The sequence below is a fragment of the Lytechinus pictus genome, chromosome 18 (genome assembly GCF_037042905.1).
Source record: "Lytechinus pictus isolate F3 Inbred chromosome 18, Lp3.0, whole genome shotgun sequence".
In the NCBI taxonomy this organism is placed as follows: Eukaryota; Metazoa; Echinodermata; class Echinoidea; order Temnopleuroida; family Toxopneustidae; genus Lytechinus; species Lytechinus pictus.
Window position 1 is genome coordinate 6,687,990 of NC_087262.1, and position 19,243 is coordinate 6,707,232.

Below are 19,243 nucleotides of genomic sequence, written 5' to 3' on the forward strand. Positions count from 1 at the left end.
CAAAATCGCATTTCAAATAAGAAAGTAATGACAATTTGAATTTTCGCTTATTTTTCACAACATAGTTATATGCACAATTTATTCACATGCAAATGGGAGAATCAATGATTTCCCTCACTCACTATTTCTTTTGTTTTTTATTGCTTGAATTACACAATATTTCAATCTTTACGGATTTGAAAATAAGGACCAACTTGACTGAACCGTGAAATGTTAAACAATGGTAGTTCCACTTGTTCAGGGGGAAATAAAACTTTGTTTCAAAGGACAATGAGGAGAAAATTTAGAATATTTTATATTTCATACAATAAAATACAAAAGAAATAGTGAGCGAGTGATGTCATCAGTTCCCTCATTTGCATTCCGACCGAGGTGTGCATATACTGTTTCGTGAAATTAAGCGAAACTTAAAAATGTCATAACTTTCTTATTTTACATCCGATTTTGATAAACTTTTCAATGTTGTGTTTGTTGGATTTTTCTCTTTTTATTCAAATCAACATTTCGTTGGGTGGACTTGTCCTCTAATATTGATCAAAGTATTTTATCTCTAAAAAATAAATGAAAATGCTGCATGTATCATTGATACAAGTGCATGCACGTGTTATTTAAAAATACAATTATATATATGCGAAGGTGCAGAAACAGACATGGAAGAAAAAAAAACACCAGGCGAAGCTCTTTTTAATTCGACACAGTCTTTTATTAATCACTTTATCACAAAAGCATTTGAAGGTTACCGGTTATTTTCAATAACATCAATTACAAGACATTCAGTATCAAATAGACATGATAGATGAAAACGAAAATATAAACATGCAACATTTTATTTATTTTATTTGTTAATTAAAACATATAATAAATAGGCAAACCAGCAGTACACCTCTAATTTCCGATGCATATTTTATTTTTATGCAGGTTAATGGTTTGCTGGATTAAATTTCCATCATGACAAAATAAGCCTCAATTATTATACATGTATAACGCAATTTTCATCTCTTATGCTAGAGTGAAGAAATTTACTTACCTCATTTTGCAAACATTCCACACAAAATAATAGAAAAAATGAATGACCCGATATTCAAGAACCAAATACCGTTTAAATTACATAAGAAGATAATTTAGATTGTATCATCTAGTCTTCCTTAAAGAAGTTTCAAATCATTTCGTGTGTTTCCTAATGTTGAGTGGAGTTACTTAATGTTTATACCAGTGTCTTCTCCATGCTACAAATGTGTGAACTATACCTTTCTAATTACTTCCATTAGAAATATAATACACACTCTAAATAACTAAATGCTAAAAGTCCTTTTAAATACTTTCACATGATACCCTCGCCTTCTGCCAGATATCAATGATTGCAGACTGCGCAATTGACGTTTGTTACATGGGACTTTGCACCATTTTGTTTAAGTCTAATTTTATTCATTCTATCTCTAAAAGAAGTTCCTGATTATGCACCTACTGAATATCAAAGCACTGGCTATAATCCGTATGCATAAAATCAATAAATTGATTGAAGATTGGCTACAGTAACTACAAAAACACATGAATACAATAAATGCTAGTTCTTTATTCGTCGACCATTATAGTTATTAATGATAAGACGATTTACGAATACAATTATGCTGAAAAGGATCCAATGACCAATGGAGCGCGTTTCGTGAAAGGACTTGTCGGATGTTGTACCCGACAAAGTCCGCGGCTGTTTTATCCGACATTTACCCCTGTAATAGCAGACACTTGTGCATATCAGCCGATCACATCCAATGAAAGTTGTCCGACAACATTTCGGATGACTTTTTTTAAACACTCCCCCTGGAAGTAGAATTTTTTTAAAAAACTTAACCATCGTCAAGCCCTACCCTTATAAAATATTCTAAATCATGATACAACTATAATTACATGATAAAAACAACTCAATAATGTAAATTGCTCGTACTTATTTACTTGAACCTTCTAATGGCTATATAACTGCAACATCAAATGAAGTATTCATTTTATATCCTCACAAAATTTTCTCAAGGTTGTAGACCAAAGTAACAATCTTTTTGGTAAATACCAGTTAAAAGTAGTCTAGCAAATTATGTGAATGCCAAGTACAACTAAACCAAGCTTTATTCCATACGTTTAATTTCTCACCATTGTCTGATCTTAATACAATCTTGCAAAAATCAATTTATAAAAAGAAATAACCGAAAGGAAAAACAAATCTGCAAACTTACACTTCTTCGTAGCCAAAAACAAAAAAAAAGTGGAAAACTTCTAGAAGTGAACTTATATACCCGAATTTTGGTCTCCTGTCTACTCCATTTTCTTAATTAAAAAAAAACTTTAGAAAGTTGATATAAGCATAAATTCTAAAGGTATATTTCTGTGATAACGGTTTTTTATGTAACATGTACAGACAAATTATATTGATTTCTTTTTGCTTTATTTGTATAAAACTGCATGTCTACACGAGTTTCTTTGGTGTATTGTATAAAGTGTTTGAGGTACTATGGAACGCCACATGCAAAAAACAAATTCGGATCTTATTTCTGTTTTAAATCATTAAAATATCCTGACGGTTCGAACTGCAATGTTTCATCGAAGAATTATCATTATGTTGAAGATGTAACAGGTTAAATCCTATACTCATACCACCACCGGGCTATCAGTAAACGAAAGCGCCAGTTGAATATGCCGAGGTGTTACAAATATATTTGTTCAAGATGGTTTATTCAACTTTTGAACACAATCCTGACCCTGGATTCGGTTAAATTCAACACTGATATAACGGAGAATCGTAATGATACCGAAGAAGTTTATGGCAAGCTACATGCCAGATGATTCAGATAAATTGAGTTTAATGTCGATCATTTAAAAGGGGTTTATCAGATTCAGTTAAAGAGCAATTTACTGAGACTTAAACAACTTACTTAAAATAATTTGGAACTCTACTTATGGCTTACCATAGACATTGGCCAGTGTATCTGTTGGGCGTCAACCTGTAAATGCCTCGCACGTCCTATAGTACCTCAAATACTAAAAGGCAAACTTTTTATTTTATTACAAGAATGGATTAATGATATGCTAATACAATTGACTTTTCTGTAAGATATGGGTATAGTACACCGGATATACGACATTGAAACTTTTTTGTAATACTTGTAAATATTGACAGGCTAGCCATTTTTGTCATGCTTGTGAATAATACATTACATAAATACCATTATAATGACATACAGGAGCACATTTCACACGCAACCAACAGCGACTTTGGCCCGTGTAATAAGTTCCATCATGGATTTATATCTATGGGCAGCCAAATATTTAAAAAGTGTGTGCATTATTTTGTATGTGTATTCTTTGAACTGGATTCCGGTCATCCTTTCATAGTCTCGAAAACTACGGTAATTTTCATTACCAAAAAGTCTTAATACTGTGATTTCCGAAATCATTGAGTAATGTATTTTGAAATCTTTTATATGCCTGTCACATTTCATGGTTACCAATGTATACTATTGATTTAAACTTTTCTAACTACTTTTTTATGAATGTGGGTCAATATCGTTTACCATAGACAACAGTAAGAATATGGAATATTTCTTATATACACTAGCGCACTTGGGACATATGGTTTTTAATAACTGCAATTATATTAATATTGAACCACGATGACATCACATTATACACCGAAGGAGTGTTTTATATATCGGTAGAGCCAACGTGAACGACGGACATATTACTTTTTAACTGATAACTCATATGAAAGTGCTGATTAATGTACAGTGATCTATATTAAATAAAAATCGGTACTTCTAGACATTTTGAATCGCCACATATAATCATATTTTATGAGGAAGTACAGAATGTCCAAATTATAAATTATATTTCATATATCAATTATTTACAAGCTAAAGTTCTTCGGATTTACAAATAAATTCATAGAGTACAAAACAAAGATACAATTACTCCAACTGCATATCACAGGTAACAATTAATCTTACTAAGTATTCTGTTTTCTATCAAGGGAACTATATGATAATACTACATATTTTTACTAGATTTACAGTTACAGTTATGTACATTATCAACTAGTTAATTAGAACTTGCTATTTTTACATAAATATTATCATATATTTGAATGAACCATAAACGATGAGAATTATAATGTAAACAAAAAAAATGTACATAAAAGTCAATCATATACATATAGAAGCATTGTGGATTTCCTAATCGTAGTAAATTCATTATTTATCTTACTACATCCAAGAACAACTCTTCTAGTTTTCAAAGAATTTTAAAATTATATCATACTACATCATTATATCATGTTTCTCAATTACATAACTGTAATTTGAAATAAAACTTGTTATTTACATAGGAATCTACAAAAACCATATGACGTAAAAGCTACCACGTTCAGCTATGGTATTATGCTCTGTAAAATATAATTTGCAACAAAGTACTATGCTTTCTAGCTGCTGGTAATACATTGCACTTATCGACGAGCAAACAAAATTCATTCTCACAAAAATAATCCGTCTACATCTCTTGAAATGCATAGAATCCAGATAAAAGAAATAGAAAATAGTTGCGAATTTGAGCCCACTCGAGAAGGTTACCACAAAGTCTCTCATTTTCTTTCGTTAAGAGTGGTTAAAATGATTGCAAGGTTGCCTAACACTTTCCGATCCATACAATGACATTAGCTAATGCTATATCCTCGATGTTGCAATGGACCTTTCGTAGTAGGCCGTTGATGACGATTTCATGGTTGGCGGCAGGCGTGACGAGATAGGGGTCGAAGAAGCCGCTGTTGACTATTCTACGATTGCGTCTGTCCCATGGCCAGTCCTCGGCGGCGATTGGGTCTTGGACACCGGTGATGGTCTTGACGAACCCGCTTTCGACGTCAATGAACAGGACATCGGGCTGGTCTCGGGACGTCGCAAAGACATCGTAGGTGTGGGAGGTCTTGCTCGGGAAGAAGCCGACGTCACTGATTCGGAGGTTGGTCTTGACTTCGAACGCGGTCTTGATCTTGCCTGATTCGGGGAGGACCTTCTGGACGTGGACGTACTGGTGGTTGGCATCGACGCTGATGATGTAACGACCATCTGGTGAGACGTACGGACGACCACGGATACCCTCGTTGACCTTATCAAAGATAATTTTGATATGGAACATGGATTAGACTTATTATAAGTGAAAGGTTAACAACTGGCGTTCAAAACAGAAGTCGATGGAAGTGCATTAACCACCAATGTTTTACCTATAAATATTCCTTATAGGGTGCATGTTCATGAAAACTACCACCAGAAAAAAAGTTTTCAAGTATACCTGTCGAGTATTTCTCATACGGTCATTCGAAAGAATGCCAAAGTAAACTGGCCACGTTTCCAACTTCAAGAAAGTTATTGACACAATGTCACAAAATAATTTCAATTTCAATACAACATGATATGGAAAGTCATCAGACACACAATATTTTTATTTAAAGAAAAAAGTAAAAATCCTTCCGTAATATGAAAAACTTGTTGAAAAGTTTGCTCTACAAAATGCCTGACTGAAACTGATCACCATGATCATTGTATCGAGAAATTTGTCGAAATGGCAAATCTTATACGATTTAAATTATTTCTCGCAATATTTTTTTTTACCTTGATCACACTATCTGTCAGGTAATCAAGCACAACTTGCTTAGCTGGAACGGTATCACTTCCGGCACAGTTGATGACGACACTTCCGCCGATGGATACAAAGTTAACTGCTTCCGGGTGACAGTTGTACGCGGTGAGGTCGATGAGAGCAATGCGTTCCATGCGGACAAGGTCCAATTTATGGAGGCCGAGTTGGTTGTGATGGACGATGTATCCGAAGTTCATAGTACCCTAAGAAGAAAGAACCATGACAATAGTATTACGTGAGCAAGGAAGAGAAAGTCCACATTCGATTCGAATTTAATCAGGTAATTTATTAATGTTTCTGCATTGAAAAAAAAACATAGAAAATAAACTTTTCCTCGGTTAAAAACAACCAAATTAGACCTCATGCAAGTTGACGTCATCACGCGGCACCATCCTTGCATGTGTTGCGATCTGCAGCTGGCTTATCTCAGACAACTGGACAACTCCATTTAAGCTTATTCCAATATCTTCTGAGGGAGGGCGCTTTGAGATTATGGCATCATTATCAAACCTACCTGATTAGGAATTTGTTCCTTGGGGATAAAGAGGTCTTCGACAAGCTCAAATGTGTGTCCGACAGGCGCCGTGTGGATTGTGTGATGAGGTCCTGGTTGTCCTGCGTTCTTGATGACCACAATGGACTGACGCCCTGCCTTAGCTTCCTCATCTGATCTCCGACATAGCACCCAGATCGAGTCCACGTGTTCTACGTACTGCAGCGATACAGGTTGGCCGTCTGTGCTGATAACCTAAGTGGGTTGAGAATCGAGGTGAATGAACTCCTTTATTGCAATTAAAACAAATAACTATCAACTACTTGAATACCAGTAATAATGATCTTATGACACCCCTCTCGACTACTTATAAGTATATCGCTTGGTGGTTTTTTTTCTTTCTTTTTTTACAGTATTATTACTGGCAGAGATGGTTAAATTACAAACGGGAATAAGGTGCAAATATTCACAAGAGAGAGAGAGAGGAGACTTGGTCCAGATACACTTATGCCTAGATCTCGACTGATTTAACTAGAGACAGACTATAGGCGTCATTAGACTGAGGTTTGCCTGAATGCCAACAGACAGCAGACGATAGCAGCAAAACCATAACGCAATTACCTCGATAATCCTTTGCGATCGTGCATCGAGCACCACGACGCGGTTCTCGTACGGTTGTGACGCGTAGATATAGCGGTCATCCACGCTGACCGCGTCTCCCCAGTCGCACCTGCGTGTTTCGGATTCCTGGTCAACGCTGCAGAGCGTCTTGGTGGTGTCGGGTAGGGTGCTGGCTCCGGTCAGGGCGAGCCTGAACCCGCAGGTGTCGGGTTCGAACGTCTGGATTCCATCGCGATGGAACAGGTAGAAAACATGGAGTGGACCGGGTGAAAGAGCTTAAGAGGAGGAAATTGAAAATCAAACAAGGAGGAATATTGTTAAGAGTCGACCCACTCCGTAATACCTTTGGCAACAGGGGCGTCGAGCCATTTTTCAGATTGGGGGGGGCAAAATCATGAATCAACTTTCCAAAGGCGCTCGATCACACAAAACAAACAGACTCAAACACACACACACACACATATGCCTATATGTATATATATATATAGATTATATATATATATATATATATATATATATATACACACACACACACATCTCACCAACAAATTAAACTTTAAAAAAAATTAAAAATAATAGATGCGAACGCGAAGCGCGAGCTGAAAATTTTGATATTTTGATCTTAAAAAAAAGAGTTTAATTGACGTTTTTAATAAAGAACAAGAAATATATCCAACAAAAGATTATTGCAAATCGAAGTGGGAGTTCTTTTGAGGTATAGAACTGAAAACGGGACATTCTATTCACCTATTCAATCATGAAAAGTATGGGTTTTTGCTACAGAAATGATGCGAGCGCGAAGCGCGAGCTGAAATTTTTTTATATTCCCAATCTGAAAACCGGACATTTTGAGCACGATTTTAGATGAAGAACGACTTGTGTATCTCAATCTCGCTTGCTGATTTCTGTGTAACATTACAATCTTATTTTATTTTTTGCACATGCGGAATTATTGGGGGGGGGGGGCAAAACGATATGTTTGCCCCCCCAATATTTTCATTGGTGGGGCGGTTGCCCCCCTGCTCCCCCCCCCCCCATGATCGACGCCTCTGTTTGGCATACATACCACTATTATCATGTTACCATCCATACCCACTCATAAATCTGCAAAGAATCTTCAAGAAGTGACAGTGGAACAATATATCCAGAAAAAAAGTAATAGAATGAGGAGGAGGATAGGGAAGATAAGGAGGGCATACACGAGGAGCAGGAGGAGAAGGAGGAGAGGAGGACATGAAAGAGGAGGCGGAGGGGTAGAAAGGGGAGAGGAGGACGAGGAGCAGGAGAAGGAGCTGGAGGTGGTGGAGGAGAGGAAAGTGGTAAAAGTAACAGCTGTATCAGTGGTACTTACGATGATCTTGGGGTTGGATAAAGACCGATGCACTCTGATGGGCCTCTGAGAGAGGATTGGTTGCCGTACAGGTGTATATACCAGTATCAGGATAAGAAATCTCCTTTACCAGGACACTGCTGTTCTTGTCTGCATTGGTGATTGAAACAAAGAAATATTAATTTTGATCCTTTTATATCATATTTGGGGGGCAAACATTCAATATATTGGTTGAGATGTTGTATTCCTGTGGATAAGCCTCTGAACTTTGGACCACAAGGTATGGACTCCGCGTCCCTGGCGCAGCACTGATGTCCTTTGGTAAGACATTAATCTACTTTTGCCATACTGGACTCAGGTGAGATAAACTGGTATAAAGCATAAATAGACACGAATTCCTTGAAATGTTTCTGCACTGTAAAAGGCTGACATTAGCCAAATGCTTCTATTTTAGGGCAAAAAACATGATCATAATGGATGCTTATGACATTTAACATTAATCACATCCCCCGAAGAAGGCTTAGTTACCATAGCAACGAATGGAGACGTAGTTTCATGGCACACACTGCTATCTCTTTTTGATATTCGTATAATCGAGGAAAGAGTGCTAGATAAAGCCCTTGGAGAAGACTTTAGCGTGTAAAGTATGCATGTTAAGTTTGTGAAGAACAATTTGAAATACATTGGGGTTCGTTGTTGGTATTAAAAATTGACATGCAAAACCTTCTCAAACCATTAAAATAAATTAACAAAGCGTTTGATACAATATGCTCGGTTGAAAAGATCCATATGTCTTTATTTTTAAAATCTTATAATGTATTTTCATAGAATGTTATCAAAGGGACCTACAGAAAGCTACACTGTAAAAACGCTGTTTAAGATTTAAGCACGTTGTTTAAGCCCATCACTCTACTTAAACAACTACTGTTTTATCCTTTTAAATCACTGTTTAAGCAACTTGTTAGAGTTACAGGTTGAAACAATGTACCATTTTTTTTTACTGTGTAAGGAAACTATCTGTGGTTAGATGATAAAAAAATAGACACCGAGAAATTAAAAGAAATAAAATAGAGGGAATGAAATAATAAAGTGAAAAAGATACAATCCCTAAGTGCGCTGGAGACTTACTTTGCATCTCGATCCTGTCACCTTGGACTAGTGGTATGTCGTTCCTGGTCCAGCTCTTTTGTGGGGTTGGGATCCCTTCGGCGTAGCACTGGACTCTGGCCTTACTACCCTGCTTCCTCAGCTGCGAGTGGGGACAGATCTTCACAGATGGAGGAACTACAAAAAAGGGGAGATGGTTTAGAAAAGGGAATTAGGAATAAGATTGATATTGATATTATCATATTGCCTTGACATACTGTACTAAGGGGAATGATTTTCAGCAGTTTTGAGGCAACGATTAGGGAGAGATTTTTATCCCCGCGCCTCCCAGAGGTAAGATTCATCGAGAACAACTCTTCCGAGGTTTGGGGGATGGGAGTTCTGAGGAGTTTTATCAAAGCCTATCATTCTCTTGAAGTATGCCTATGAATGCTAACACGGTTAAGGTATAAAAAAAATACCGCAACAACAATAAAGGAATTGAGGACCGTAAAACATAAACTCGATAATACGTAGAATGTGGAAAAGAGAATAAGGACAAGAAAAATGTTTGTGAAGAAGAAGAGAAAGAAAAGAAGAAGGAAAGCGATGATGATGATGCGAGAGAGGATAAGTTAAACGAGAAATAAAACAGAAGAAAGGCGAATAAGACAACAGAGAAAGAGAGAAGGAAACGAAGTAGAATGAGGAAGTAAAACATAAAGTAAAAATGAAGAGCAAAAGAGATCGAATAATAATAAAAAAGAAAATGAGAGCTAGAAGACGAACAGAGACGTAGAAATAAAAATCTATTTAGAAGAGAACAAAGGGATAGTCCTAACTTACACGTAACAAAAGGGAAAAAATTGCTCTGGCAAATATGAACTAATTTACCTTGGACTTGAAGGAGGTGTGTCTGCTTCACTTCGTCATATCCTTCCGCGTAACAAGCGTATGTACCTTCATGCATGAGAGTGATTGATGTTAGGTAGAGCGACGAATCACCGGCATAGAACTGTCGAAAAAAATCCAAACATGTTAGATTAATTTTTATCTATTCTATAAATGATATTCCCAAATATGTTTATAAAATTTACGCAAGGTGTGGTTTAAAACATTTTTAAACATGATTTTACAAACGACTGGAGTGAAGTTATATTAGGAAAGCTCATTATTGGTTTAATATACACTGGTTATCTTTAAATATTTCACCTTGTCTTTTGGGACATATAATCATACTCCTATAAAGGATCCATGAACATAAAGAACATATTTGGTGAATTCTTACCCAAACAAAATACTAGGATTGGAGTCGTCAGCACCAAATAATTTTTAATTAAAAAATAATATTGATTTTAAACATCACGCTGGTTTGTCATTATGTACACGTACATGCATTTTGTCCAATCCTCATTAATGCGATAGTCATTTCGGATCAAGACCGACCATTTCAGTTAAATCTGATCAAGATCGACCAAAGAAATCTGTACGTTATTTTCAATGATGCACTATCGAACGGTTTCATTGGTGTGACTGTAACACAAGAGTGTATACAAAGAAACTACTATAGCAGGCCGACTGGGTCCCGTCTTACAAAGACTTGCAATTGATCCAATCAACCACAACTATGGAAAGCCAGCAACGTCAGCATCTAAAATGCATACTTGTTCAAAATATTTTCTAGCTATAACGTATATACATATATATATCGTTTTCTCGAAACTTAAGTGGACTTTTCTTTGCGTACATCGTGCAAATTTCCAGTACAAAAAAAATATGACATTGATGGATTTCCATATACTTGAGATTGAATGGATCAATCGTAACTCTTTGTAAGACAGGGTCCTGATTTACCCCGATTCCTTGGTACTCCTGGATCTCTGTGAGAGGAGCGTTGTTTCTTGTCCACCTGATATTGAGAGGATGATCTGATGAGAGCTCACATGGTAAGGCCAGGTTGTCACCGACTCCCGCTACCGTAACACGCTGGGCTATGCTTCCTGATAGAGAAACGGCTTTGATGTCTGTAAGTACGGAAGAAGAAGAGAGTCGAATGACGATAAGGGGAACAAGAAGGTTTCAGTTACTTTGCGTAACTCTGTCAAGAGTCATCTCGATGCTGAGGTTTGGGGTATTCCTATCATCATCTTCAGCATCAATACGTCTGCATAACTTTCATGAACATCACGTTTTTCGGTGTCGTCATCATCACCCCCATCTCCAAGGCCCCACCATCATCCCCATGTTCATCATTTTCATCGTCGTGACCATCATCATCACCATCATCATCATTATCACCATCATAATCGTCACCATCTTTAATTTCATCATTATTAGCGCCATCCGCTTTTCAATTATCTCATATTTTTGCCATCTGTAAAAGGCAGTTTAGTTTATCTGATTAGTCAGATACTTCCTAAACCGTTAAATTTTTTATATATTTTTTTTTTGATGAATTTTTTTTTTTTCTTCAATGATCTCATAGCTTTGCCATCTGTAACAGGTAGTTTTGTTTATCTGTATATTCATATACCTCCTAAACCATAATATCACCATCTCAAAACCTTGACAGGTCAATAACACTAGTCATCAGTTCTAACCATTAGCAAATTTTCGCGTTTGCTGGAATATATGACAGGTCGCGTGATATATTTCAGCCAATGGCACAAGGATTAAATATGACATACTATACAAAACAGCAGAAGAGCCTCATGGCATCTTGACGCGCTACTTACTGAATTCTCGATAGAGTTCCATCCCGCTCAGCTTATCATTGCCATCGAGATCGCCGGAATCAAGAACGTCGAGGAATGAACATCCGGGTAAAAGGTCATTGATGCGGTCCAGGGTCATGGCTGATTCCATTTCTTGGCGGGAAATAGCATCATCAGCATCGATGTCATAGTGATTTAAGATCAGACTGACGATATATTTCTTATTCACTGGAAAAATGGAAGCAAAGGAATTATAGAATAAAGACTTCTTTGGACACAGCAAGAAATGTGGTGTTGACCGGTGTCAATAGAGGACATCACCAGTCGATATACTCCGGTGTTAATTTGAGGTGTTAGGTCAAGACAGTGAGTTGTTATCTGTACACTCTTCGGTGTTATTTTTAAACTCTTGTGTTTATTCTAACGCCTTAGAGTAGAAACACCAGCCGGTGTAAAATTCAACACCCCAGTTTTAACAGTGGATAAATGTGGTATACTACATTCATATCTACTGCTGATAACTTACAGATAGCCGTGCATCTTCCCCACTAGATAAATTCACATACAATAGTAAATTTATATCTACTTCTTACAATTTGGCATGAGATAGTAAATGCCTGACGGCAACTACTATATCGTTCAATAGTACATTAATATCTACTACTTATAGCTTTACGTGTGGAATAATATCTCAACTGCAGATATGTTAAGTCGTTGAAAATAAATTCGTACTGCTAGAAAATTACTAGGTCAATGTACATTCATATTTAAAGCTGGCAACCTCATGTATGGCAGTATATTTTGTGACAAATCAAAAGTCAATATTATGTCTATATCCACCGATGAGAACTTTACAAGTGATATGATCAATATCTACTGCTGATAGCTTTAAATGTGATATGATTGATATCTACCGCTGATACCATTACGGGTGGTAGTATAAATATTTACTACTTTGCAGAAGATATAACTAATAAGGCGATAAAATCAACTAACTGCTGAAAGCTTTACATGTGATATTATTAACTTCTACTGCTGATAGCTTTTATGGTGATATAAATATCTACTGCTAATAGCGTCACAGGTTATAGTATCATGTTTACTACTTATAGCTTTACCCATGATGATAATATCTACGTATAAGAGTTTTTTATGATTGCGGCAGTGTATCTAAATCTAATGCTGATTAATTTACATATATTTCATATGTATCTAACGATAAGATTATACATTATGATTGCGTACCTACATGTATATAGTGATAGGTCTGCATGCGATATTATATATATTGAATACTGTTATTTTTATACGCACAATACATGTTGATAGCTCTATATGTGACAGTACATCAATATTTACAACCGATAAGTGCATGTTGTCCACATCTAGTACTACTGCTGATGAATGTACAGAAATCAGACAACAATCAAGATGATTTGTTGCGATAATAAAACACGTCGTATCATATCTTATCAAGGCCCCCTTAAATTTGAATTTCAATACGTAATATACTGTCGACCAATCATGGGGCTTGGATAGACTTCACGTGACTTCAATCAGCCCAACTGCACAATGCTTACATGGAGGTAGACTGTTGTCCTCGTTCGGGTTGTGAAACTGCTCGCGGTAATGTGCTACGAGTTCTTCTTTCAACTGGGCCATCTCTTCAGGTGTGCAGGTAATGGGAACTTCCGTCGGGGACATCGAAGGAATAGGACCTTCAAGAAATAAAAAAAAAAGGTTGTGGGGATTAGTTCCGACCGATTTCAGGTTCTCTGACTCAGTTTTATCATTTCATGATTCAAATGAAAGTTGCAAAAGCTGTAATCACCACGCTAAATTTCATTGGAATGTATTTTCCATGCAAATTATTCTTCAAACTAGTTATCCAAAACCATTGCAAAAAAACAAACGATTATCAGCATGGGTGATTGTTTTTCTTATAATCATTGCAATGAAAACTAAAATACAATTATACAAAAGAGAAATTGATTGTAAATTTTGAATGACATATCTTTTGGTCATTTGAATAATGGTTTGGACCGGTATTTCATTTGAATGGTATAGTCGAACCAGCTTGGTATTCGAATCGAAATTTGAATGACGGCTTTAAACTATTTGATATCCGAATGGCATTCAAATGATGAATTAAACCGGTTTGGTATTTGAATGACATTCGAATGATGACTTGGATCATTAGGATAATCGAATACTATTCGAATGACGGCTGTGCCCCCATCCCCGCCAAAAGTCCAACAGGTGAAACTTACTGTCCGGAGTGGTGGCCATCACCAATGGCAATTCCACCGGGGTATCGCAGCCATGGTTGTGTACGGTGATCCGCTGTCCACTGAGGCACGAGGCACGGTGGAGCTCACAATGGTTCTCATACATGACGCCATCGGAACCACAAACAGGCTTGTAGTGGGGCTTGCAGTAGGGTCGGCAGATGCACTCCGCCATGTTGGTCGTCCTGTTGACCAAGCACTCACTGCCCTTGGGGCATTCCACGTGCGAACAGGCATCTAATCAAAAAAGTAAAATTATGGAAGACTACTATTGCAGTTAGGATAATTATTTTCATCTAAAATGAGTTTACATCCATTTTTTTTGCAATTTCAAGTAAATGCTCACAAGGCGAAAATGAAAAGTGGATGACGCTTTTTGTACCTACATGTACCCTTTCCAAGTTGCATCGATCCAATTCCACAAAATATTTTTGTACATGGTTTACTCTTTCTCTTTTTTCATTCTTCTTTTTAATTTGTTTCTTTCTGAATTTTTCTTTCTTTCTCATACATGTATCTTTCTTTCTTTCTTTCTTTCAATTCTTATTTATTTTCTTTTTGCTTTAATTCTTTCACTCTCATGTTGTCTTTATTTTCTGTAAAAAAAACTGCATTTCGTTTGATTTCTCCTCCATACGTCCATTCTTTCACATTTTGGTCATCTTTATTTCCCCTTTATTAATTTCACTCTCTTTAAAAGTCATGCATCCCAACTATCCTTTCTCTCTTCAACATCCTTTCCTTGTCATGTTCATGTCACTCAGCCTACTTTCACTGAATGGATTGATGAAGCAGATCGCCGTCAATTGATACTCCCCCTGTCTCAAATATTTGGTTAGATGGATGGATGTGTTGTTGGTCCGATGCATTTGGTTTCAATCTGTTTCCAAAGGGTTTCGAGTGTTTAGAATGGCAAGTATATTATGGGTGAATGATGATCATCCGGCCTGGGCATGATGAGGATGCAACAATCAAGCTACGATCCGGTCACACCGGTTAAACCGATTCCAGACCGATCAAAGCAATTACGTTATTTCCAATGACATATCATCGGTCGGTTTGGAATCGGTTTCGATGGTGGGACTGGGGCAATATGATAGAATAACAACTTTGGGTAACGTTGCAGTCACATATAACCCTTCGAAAACAGCCGGTTTACCTAATTATATTCAAACCACCCATATGTAGCTGGTGCAGAAAATATTAATTAAGTTTTTGACTCGCGGTACGGCGACCGTAGAGGAAATGTGACTGAAGTTTAAATGATGAATACCCGGCATGGGAATGATGTGGGTGTAACAATTAAGCTTCGGTCACACCCGAGAAACCGAACTCCAAAGCAATAAAAGCTTTCACATTTTTAGTTTAAGCCCCCCCCCCCCCCCCAAAGAAAAAAAAAAACACCTACCAAAATCAAATAAGAAGAAGGAGAAGAGGCAGGAAGCAGAAGAAAGGAATTAAAAGAAGGGGCAGAAAACTGTTAGAGCAATTTGATTTACAGTTTATAAAGATTTTTTTGGGGGGCGGGGGCTTGCTTGCGAATAAATTAGAAATTTTCCTAATACGCCATGTTCTCTACTCCCCCTTATTTCTTATAATTTTTTTTACTCTTTAGACCACTGGCGTGGATGGGCACCATCAAAGACTTCTGTAAACTGAGTGACGCGGTTTTGTGATAAAAGACATCGAATTTGTGTCCATTTAGTTTGATTCGCACAGATCTTCTCAATCGTTTTACAAATCTTTATGATATAGGGATCGAAGAAATAGGATGGTGAGGTAGTTCCGGAATCACTGCCATTATGGATTCATCCCTATCATATAAAAGTTGTTGTTTTTACTCTCTAACATTTGCTGTATCCTTCCTCCATTACTTAAGTATGGTAAAATTAACAAAATAAATGGCAATTATCTACCAAACCTCTGGTTGATTTTGAATATTACGTTAGGTCTGAAGTGATTCATCCAAATGTTTGTTATTTTGACCAATCACTTTGAAAGATTCTTTAAGATTCAATCACAGTGATGTGACTGAATCGTTAGATGTGTTGTTATCCATGGTATTCAGTGGCGGATCCAAGATTTTCCAGAGGGGGGGGGGTGGGGCCTCTTAAAAGGGGGAAAGGCACGGGCCGGATGTGCCCCTGCCTGGATCTCCCACTGATGGTATTGCTCACCAATTGGTACGTCGAGTAAAAAGAAGTACTAGTAATTCTAGTAATTCAAAATAAGGAATACTAGATGAATGTATGCAACGTCCAATTTCTGTTTCTCTGTAACATACATTTGGAGTTGATAGCTGCCAATACCTACTATATCAATGGCAGATATTGTAAGTTTATTAGAATTATCAAATCTTAATGATTCTTGAAAGTTGAGAAAATTGGGAGGACAGATACCTGCTCCCCCTTTCTCTGCCTCCCCCTTTCCCCTCTCTTAATTCCAACCCCCCCCCCCTGCCACGATGTTGTAAATAATATTAATGGTTTGATATCTGAAATGAACATGACTACATCCTTTTTCATACATTATAATACTCTATTTTTATGTGGAAAGAGAAAGGGAGAAGGGGATGGGGAGATTAGGTTGATGCTTAATGCCCGGAGGGCAAAAAACTGATAAAAGAGAAAGAACAAGAAACGTTAATTCCCGGTTTCAAAAAACAAGAGCAGAGACGAAAACACACCACCCCAAGTCTAATATTACAGTCACACCACGAAACCGACTCCAAACCGACCGATGGTATGTAATTGAAAATAACGTAATAGACTATGATCGGTCTGGAGTCGGTCTAACCGATATGACTTAGGCATTACCGGCAACCAACTCAATATATTTTCACCCTGTTTTGACCCCCAGACTCAGGCGATCATTACATGAATTTCAATTTACCCGCATGTGCCCTCCGGCTAGTGATTGGCGCGCCCAATGGAGGAAGAAGAAAAACAAAAATAATCGATGCAGTTGCTATGGAAACCTGTTAACTCCACACCTTAGATGCACTCGAGAAAGAGGCCGTAAACGCCTTTCTGCATATTTAACTATTCGATGATAGCTATCGGCACTTGACTTTTTTTCTTTGACGCCTGTTTTTCAGTTTTCCATTTTTGTATACGCCTGCTTTTAATGGAGGGGATATGTTTTTGCATTTTCATTTCAAAACGAAATCTCCCTCCATTGCTTTTCGCTTAATAAAAACTGATGGACTTTTCCAGGCGCTGATATTCCTTGCACGACTTCCATTTCTATTCAAAGATAATTGACATTCACATTTCGAATTATGAACATCGACAAGAGTTAGAAGGGGTGTTTTTTTGCTTTGTTTTTGTTATGTTGGACTCTTTTTGCTCAGTACAGGTGCCATACTTAATTGACTGTACTCTCTAGATGCAAATGAGCTAATCACACTCCTTTCAGAGTGAGATGCGGGACCAGTCCTGATAGAATGAGACTTAAATCTTTCAAGAGTGAATTTTACATTTTTTTGAGTGAAATTGTGCATCTTGTTTACACTTTCACACAAAAAATGTAAAAATTCACTCTTGAAATATTGAAATCTTATTCCAACTGGACTGGTCCCTAATCTTACTATAAAAGGAGTGTGATTAGCTCATTTGCATCTAGAGAGTACTGTCAATCAAGTATGGCACCTGTAGAGCAAAAAGAGTCCAACAAAACAAAACAAATCACTAAAGATCAGAAAAGCTCCTATATCATTTCCGTAGGAAATACACTCTTGAAACATACATATTTTTTTAATATTCTTGTATCGCCAAAATGGTATCAAAAGTTCAGTTTTTAAGTAAAACTTCACGAACGTTTAAAAATTACAGACACGTTTGATAGACTTAAAGGGGAAGTAGACCCTAAAATCAAGTTTGGTTTAGAAAAAACCCATTCAAATGAGGAATCCCTCAGAGAATTAAAAAAATATATTTCTTTCTATGACGTCAGAAGCAAGCATCGCCCATAAGTCGTGTAGTGTCAATTCAGTGAATTGTTATAGGTTCTTAAAATATCATTGAAGAGCTTCTTAGTTTTCACAAAACCACGTATGAAATCATTTGTCTGAGTGTTTCCTTTAATGCAAGGATTTTTATGTTTCTAGAGAAAAATTACCATATCAAATTTTCATTACTTGACGTATGTGTGGTATTGTGGAGCTGCTCTCGTGTGACGTCACAAAGATAAACACATTTTTAATTCCATAACATAATACTTTTAATGGATTCGAAAAAAGAGAATAAAATATGTTGCTCTACTTTTACTTAAACTATAATGAGGTCAGAGTAGACTTGCCCTTTTGTTAGTACGGTGTTACTCCATTTAGGTGTTTGTGATTGCATATTAACCCATTTTATGTATTATGAAATGCTATAAGAAGTGTGTCAATATAAAAAAATATGTTAACACGATCTTTGATCAGTTTTAGACTCGGTTCACAAAAAAGTGTATAAATTGCCCTTTTTTCTTCTTGTTTATCAAAACTCTATGTTTCATGTACATCGATGTAGATAAAAAACGATACTTTTTATGGTCTTTTTTAATTTTAAAAGGAAACTCAAATATAAGAGAAGGGAATCCACGTTGAATAAATAGTCCTTTTCAAATGTAATTACAAGACCTTAAGCTCAATCCTGAATGCATTATTTATTGTACCCTGAAATTGGTGTATTTGTATAATATATGATAATTTGTCTTGGGTTTATCTGTACATCAGTTACTTGCTTTTGTTAATTTTTGATATACGTTAACTAAAAAAAATAACAGAAAAACTGCTTACCAGTTTTGGGATCAGGGAAGACATCATTGACGTGCCAATCATCAAGCGAAGCTTTCTGCAAAAATGAAAAAATAAAACAAAAAAAATGCATTAATGAAAAAATACAGATGAGATCTTTATAAAATATTTTATATATAAAATAAATACAAGATAAAATATGTATTTAATCGATATAAATTTTCTGCCGACTGTAACAATAATGACATTTTGTATAATATGTGATACAAATTTAATCTTATTAAAAGCATTTAA

General features: G+C 36.5%; 1 protein-coding gene across 1 annotated transcript; it reads right to left on the reverse strand.

The window, feature by feature from the left end:
* Window positions 1-679: 679 nt before the first annotated feature.
* LOC129281614 (follistatin-related protein 5-like) lies at window positions 680-19,042 on the reverse strand. The gene is made up of 12 exons (XM_054917535.2): window positions 18,992-19,042; window positions 14,191-14,445; window positions 13,501-13,638; window positions 11,942-12,148; window positions 11,061-11,230; window positions 10,101-10,221; window positions 9,249-9,404; window positions 8,142-8,270; window positions 6,791-7,065; window positions 6,191-6,424; window positions 5,649-5,879; window positions 680-5,145 (listed from the first exon to the last, which is right to left on the reverse strand). Exons 2-12 carry the CDS (start codon window positions 14,381-14,383, stop codon window positions 4,666-4,668), a joined length of 2,334 nt encoding a protein of 777 aa, XP_054773510.2. The 5' UTR covers window positions 14,384-14,445; window positions 18,992-19,042; the 3' UTR covers window positions 680-4,665.
* Between the last annotated feature and the right edge of the window lie 201 nt (window positions 19,043-19,243).